This window comes from Sturnus vulgaris, unplaced genomic scaffold (assembly GCF_052056855.1).
Source record: "Sturnus vulgaris isolate bStuVul1 unplaced genomic scaffold, bStuVul1.hap1 Scaffold_153, whole genome shotgun sequence".
Taxonomy (NCBI): domain Eukaryota; kingdom Metazoa; phylum Chordata; class Aves; order Passeriformes; family Sturnidae; genus Sturnus; species Sturnus vulgaris.
The window spans coordinates 1,018,470-1,024,780 of NW_028276071.1; the positions used below are offsets into that span (position 1 = coordinate 1,018,470).

At 51.4% G+C, this 6,311-nt stretch overlaps 2 protein-coding genes across 2 annotated transcripts; both read right to left on the minus strand.

Annotated features, from left to right (window-relative positions):
* Positions 1-3,879: 3,879 nt before the first annotated feature.
* LOC148219362 (olfactory receptor 14I1-like) lies at positions 3,880-5,567 on the minus strand. The gene is made up of 2 exons (XM_088157701.1): positions 5,274-5,567; positions 3,880-4,164 (listed from the first exon to the last, which is right to left on the minus strand). The coding sequence occupies exons 1-2, from the start codon at positions 5,565-5,567 to the stop codon at positions 4,057-4,059; spliced, it is 402 nt and encodes a 133-aa protein (XP_088013827.1). The 3' UTR covers positions 3,880-4,056.
* LOC148219363 (olfactory receptor 14J1-like) lies at positions 4,574-5,222 on the minus strand. The gene has a single exon (XM_088157700.1). It carries the CDS (start codon positions 5,220-5,222, stop codon positions 4,581-4,583), a length of 642 nt encoding a protein of 213 aa, XP_088013826.1. The 3' UTR covers positions 4,574-4,580.
* Positions 5,568-6,311: the final 744 nt, after the last annotated feature.

Here is a 6,311-nt window from a genome sequence, read left to right on the forward strand (position 1 = left end):
GGGGTCATGTGGACCCAAGGGGCCATTGTGACACTGAGGAACCTCATGGAACAAAGGGTCCATTGTTACACTGGGGGACTCCATGGAACCATGGAGACCATTCTGATACTGTGGTGCTCCATGAAAAAAAGGGGCCATTCTGAGAGTGCCAAGCCTCATGGAACCAAGGGGCCATTTGAGACACGGTGGGGCTTTATAGAACCAGAGGTCCATTGTGGCATTGCAGGGCCTCATGGAACAATGGAGACTATTGTGACTCTTTGGGACCCACTGGATCCAAGGGGCCATTGTGACACTGCAGGGCCTTGTATAACCAAGGGGTCATTGTAGCACGGCAGGGCCTCATGGAATCAAGGGGACCACAGTGACACTGTGGGGCTCCATGAGACCATGGGGACATTCTGACACCATGAAATCAAGGAGACCACTGCTACCCTAAAGGGTCCATGGAACCATGGAGGCCATTTTGAAGCAGTTGGGCCTCATGGAGACCATGATGACACTGTGAAGCCTCCTCTAACCTGAGGACCATTGTGGCACTTCGGGGCCTTGTGAAACGAAGGGGGCCCAAGAGACACTGTAGGACTCAGTGGGACCAAGTGTCCACTGTGACATGTGGGGTCTCAGGGAACCAATGGTCTGTTGTGACATTACAGAGCCTTATGGAGTCATGGAGACTACTGTGACAAAACAGGCCTCATTCAATAAAGGGGCCATTGTGACACTTTGTGGCCCCACAGAACCAAGGAGACCACTATGACACTGCAGGGCCCATGGAACTAAGGGTTCATGTGACAGTGCAGGAACCAAAGGTTGGATGTGACATCGTGGGGCTTCATGGAATACTGGAGACCACTGTGACACTTCAAGGTCTCGTTGAATGAAGGGGCTCTGCAGGACCTTGTGGAAGCAAGGAGAGCATTGTGACACTGCAAGGCCCCATGGAAGCAAGGGACAGTTGTCACACTGTGGGGCCCCATGGAAGCCAGGGGCCAGTGTGACACAGCTGTGCCTTGTGCAGCCAGGGGGCCATTGTGATCCTGAGGAGCCCAATAGAACCAAGGGACCCTTGTGACACTGCAGGACTGTATGGAGTCACAGAGACCATTGTGACACTCTGGCCTCATGGAACCAAGGAGCTTTTGTGTCAATGTGCAGTCCCATGGAACCAAGGAAACCATTTTGATACTGCAAGGGATCATGGAAGAAAGGGGCCATTGTGGCACTGCAGGGTCCCATGGATCCAAGGGAACAGGTAACAGATCTTGTTAGCTTGGCCTGACTGGTTCAGTGCCCTTGGCAGGTCAAGGGTCTCTTCTCATGTGTCCCTGAAACACTGGGGCTTTGGGCTTTCCTTCAGATGGAAAAGAACTGTCCTTCTCACTCAAGCATCCAAGGTCAAAATGGGATTCCCTATCCCAAATTTCCAATATCCAGGGATTGCTCTCAGACATTGCAGTCTTTACCAGCAAGTGTGGCTGTCTCTGTATTCCTGAGAGCCAGCTCTCACCTGCCTTCAAACCCTGGGGCTCAGTGCTTTCCGTCCTATGGAAAAGAACTGTCTCTCCTGAACAGACACCCAAGGCCAAAATTGGTATTTCCCCTCCAAAATTCCCTATGCGCAAGGGTTTCTCCCAAACAAAAGCTGCCAGGACAGACAGGTCGGGCTGGCCTTGGCCTCTGGTGGTTGCCTCTATTCTGCCCTGAGACACTGGGGCTCCTTGCTTTCCTTCCTACAGAAAAGAACCATCCTTCTCCAGGTGCTCATGGCTGAAATTGGGATTCTGCCTCCAAAATTCTATGTAATCAAGGATTGTTCTAAGACAAAAGATACCAGGACAGATGGGTCTGGCTGCCTCTGGTGGCTACTGCTCATCTGCCTCTGAAACACCAGGGCCCTATACTTCCCTTCCAGTGGTGAAGAATCATCCTTCCTTTCTCCGAGTGCCCATGGCCGAAATTGGGATTCCACCTCCAAAAGTCCTAGATCCAAAGATTGCTCCTACACAAAAGCTGCCATTACAGACAGGTCTAACTGGCCTTGGCCTCCTGAGGGCTGGCTCTCCCCTGCCTTCCAAACACAGGGGCTATGAGCTTTCCTTTCTGTGGAAAAGAACTGGCCTTCTCCTCCAGGCACAAATGACTGAAATTAGGATTCCACATTCAAAATTCTTTATATCCAAGGGCTGCTCCCAGACAAACCTGCCAGGACAGACAGGTCTGCCAGGCCTTGGCATCTGGTGCCTGCTGCTCATCTGCCCCTGAAACACTGGGGCTCTGTGGTTTCCTTCCTTTGGAGACCATTGTGACACTGTGGGGCCTCATTGAACCAAGGCGAGATGAAACAGATATGGCTGGTTTGGCCTCCCAGGGGCCACCTGAAAGATCCAGCTAACCTTGGAATGTTGAGGTCGGCCTCTCATCAGTCCCTGGACCACTGGGGCTTTATGCTTTCCTTCCTGTGGAAAAGAACCATCCCTCTTTCCAGGTGCCACTTCCAAAATTGATACTCCCTCTGAAAAATTCCCTACATGCAAGGCTTACTCCCAGTCAAAGGCTGCCAGGACATAGAGCTCTGGCTTCCCATGGCCTCTGGTGGTCACCTCTCATCTCAAGGAAACCCTGGAGAAAGTATTTAAACAGGTTTGTCTGCTGGAACATCAATGAGGCTCTCATCATCTGCAAAACTCAGGTGCTCTTCTGATTATATGTGTCTTTATTTTCCTCATTGTGTATTATGCATGAACAATTTTTCAGCTGAATAATATTATTCTTATCACTCTGCCAGTGTTACCTGACACAAAACACCTCCTCTACATGTGGATGGACATCACCTGTATAAGCAAACACACTAAAGAAGCCAGCAGGAATTATTTGTCTCTGCTCCCATGTCTCACATCTCCTGTAGAGCTGGAGGTGCAGCCATGGTGCCCAAAGCAGCCCTGGGGCTCTGTGCCCCATGGCCTCCCTGCTGGGCAGCCTCTGCCAGCTCCTGCATAGCCCGTGGCACCTGTGGGCCTGCACTGACAGCCCTGCCCCGGGCTCTGCCGGGCTCTGGGCCAGCACAGAGGCCGGGCAGGGCTGGCCATGGGCCAGAACAGGCCCTGAGCCCCGCAGGAGGATGGAGCTGGGCCACAGCCAAACTCAGCCCAGGGCAAACCTGGGCTCAGCAGCCAGGGCTGGCAAGGGCTGGGGACAGAGGCTGGCACTGACAAATGTCCTGGGCCCTCTCCCTGCTCTGTGCATGCCACCAAGGGCACAGAGCAGCCTCCTCTCTGGGCCACTTGCCTGTTTGCAATGCCTTCCACAGGTGCTGGCCCTGCCCCACAAGGCCTGGGCTGAGTCCTGCCCCTGCCCGCTCAGCCAGGCTGAGATGGACACTGCTGCTTTCTCTGGCAGGCTCTCTCAGGCCAGCCCAGCTCCCTGCAAGCTGTGCCAGCTGCCCTGAGCTCTGTGCAGCACCAAGGGCCTCTCCCCAGCACAGCCCAGCCGGCTCTGGCCCCACAGCTCTGCTCAGGCCAGGGGGCTCTGGGCCGTGGCCCCACGGCCTCAGCCCCTGCCAAGGGCACAGCAGCAGCTGCAGCTCAGAGAGGACTCAGCCCCAGCCATGGGGAAGGTGCTTGGCCAAGGCAAAAGGAGGCTCCCTGGGTGCCCTGCTCCCCTCTCCCTCAGCTCCTGAGAGCTCTGCAGCCCCTCCTGCCATCCCATCTGCCCAGGCCAGCACAACAGCCCTGGCCTTGGGGCCCTCCAGAGCTGCTCCTGCTCCAGGCCCAGGGCCCATCCCAGAGCTGGGGCAGCCACAAAGCTGTGCCCGTTTCTGTTCATTCCTGCTCTGATGAGGATAGTAAAACATTTTTAAAATGTGGTTGCACGGTCATTTATTTCACCTTAATGCAATGTGAGACCCCCTGCTTACACAATGTCTCTGGGTCACACAAGAAGGGTTGTAAGTAAGTAACTAGATGGGGGTGAATAATAGCATTTCTTTTAATATAACAGAATCAGAAGCTGAAAAAAAAAATATATAAAAGCAGACATGGCCTCTCATGATGTGCATTAGGAGCTGCTGACAGAGGAAAGAAGGCCTTCTGTGGCTTCTGCTGGTGGGATACCTCCACTGGATTCCATGTGCCCACCAAGCCACTCAATCACTCCCCTCCTTGGCTGGACAGGGGAGAGAAAATAATACAGAATACAACTCATACGTTGAGATAAGACAGTTTTCTATAGCAAAAGAAGTTTTTACATGCATCAGCAAAAAGAAACAAACAAAAGAAAATTTTATTCTCTACTTCCCCTCAGCAATTTTTGTTCAGCCACTTTCCAGGAAGCAGGAATTCAACAGGCAGAGGTTGATCGGGAAGGAAAACACTGTAAAATAGGGAATGCCCCCAATTCACCTTCCTTTTCTTAGCTTTTATACACTCTGGAATATTGCTTTGGTTAATTAGGGTCACTGGGCTGGTGTCCCTTCCCAGGATCTGACCCTCTCTCAGCCACTTGATGGAGAGAGAATGCTGCAAGACAGCGCTGATGCTGTGCCAGCTCTGCACAGCAGGAGCCAAACCAGGGGTTTGTTTCTATCTCCTTTCTGCCTCCCAATGCAAAGCAATGTGAGGGCTGTTATGGGAAAATGACAGGGCTGAAAAGCATCCAGTCATGGCTTTCCTGAGAGCTTCTTTGAGCTCCTGGTTCCTCAAGCTATAAATGAGGGGGTTGAGGACTGGAGGCACCACTGAGTACAAAACTGAAACCACAAGGTCTGTTGCTGAGGATGAGATGGAGGGGGGCTTCAGGTAGACAAATGTGTCAGTGCTGAGGAACAGGGAGAGCACAGCCAGGTGAGGGAGGCAGGTGGAAAAGGCTTTGTGCCGGCCCTGCTCAGAGGGGATCCTCAGCACAGCCCTGAAGATCTGCACATAGGAGAAAACAATAAACATGAAACAGCCAAATCCTAAACAGAAAGTGACCACAAGAAGCCAAACTTCCCTGAGGTAGGATTTGGAGCAGGAGAGTTTGAGGATGTGTGGCACTTCACAGAAGAACTGGCCCAGGGCATTGCCCTTGCACAGGGGCAGGGAAAATGTATTGGCTGTGTGCAGCAGAGCATTGAGAAAGCCACTGGCCCAGGCAGCTGCTGCCATGTGGGCACAAGCTCTGCTGCCCAGGAGGGTCCCGTAGTGCAGGGGTTTGCAGATGGACACGTAGCGGTCGTAGCACATGATGGTGAGAAATGCAAATTCTGCTGCAATGAAAAAGGCAAAGAAAAATACCTGAGCAGCACATCCTGAGTAGGAGATGGTCCTGATGTTCCAGAGGGAATTGTGCATGGCTTTGGGGACAGTGGTGCAGATGGAGCCCAGGTCGCTGAGGGCCAGGTTGAGCAGGAAGAAGAACATGGGGGTGTGCAGGTGGTGGCCGCAGGCTACGGCGCTGATGATGAGGCCGTTGGCCAGGAGGGCAGCCAGGGAGATGGCCAGGAAGAGGCAGAAGTGCAGGAGCTGCAGCTGCCGCGTGTCTGCCAATGGCAGCAGGAGGAAGTGGCTGATGGAGCTGCTGTTGGACATTTCTTCATTCTGTGTATTGTGGACTGTTAAAAGAAAACATTGACAAGCTGGGACAGATTTCTTTGAGTCAATCCTGTGCAATTAAATTAGAAATCCTCTCAAAACTATTTCTCTTCCTGTTAGGGAACCTGAGTAAAAATTTCATTCTTGAGTTCGGATTTCTGCTGCTGCTGAGTTAATGCCTCATCTGCAGCATTGCTCTCCACCTGAACTCTGAGGAGCCCAGAGGGAAAACAGGGCTCCCTGTGCCCCAGTGCAGTCAGACCTCCTGGTCTTACACAAGCATCTATTGCTCATTTCACCTCCCTGTATTTCTGGAAAATCATACTTAAAACTGACTGGAAAGATAAAGTTGTGTTGGGAAGGATGAATTAGGAAAACCTTATAAATACAAGTGCCTAGCAAAAGACTTTGAGAATATGGAAAATATAAGTGAAATAGAAATGATAGCAATTTTCGACTGTGTGGCTGAAAGCAACTGAATGCCTGAAGGCCCCTTTGTTTAGATAATGTTAGATGCTGCAAATACCAAGAAGAAAACGACATCCTCCCTAGGCATGGCAGGAAGGGTCCCAGATAAAATTTAGAGATAAGAAAAGCAGAAAAACATGGTAATATTGTGATTCCTATAGGTTGCATGCAAATGTTAGAGAATTTGTATCTTGTATTAGATTGGTTAGTGGAAATTAGAATATTCAACATAGAAGATTTAATGTATTGTAAGAGGGAAAATCACTCTCTTAT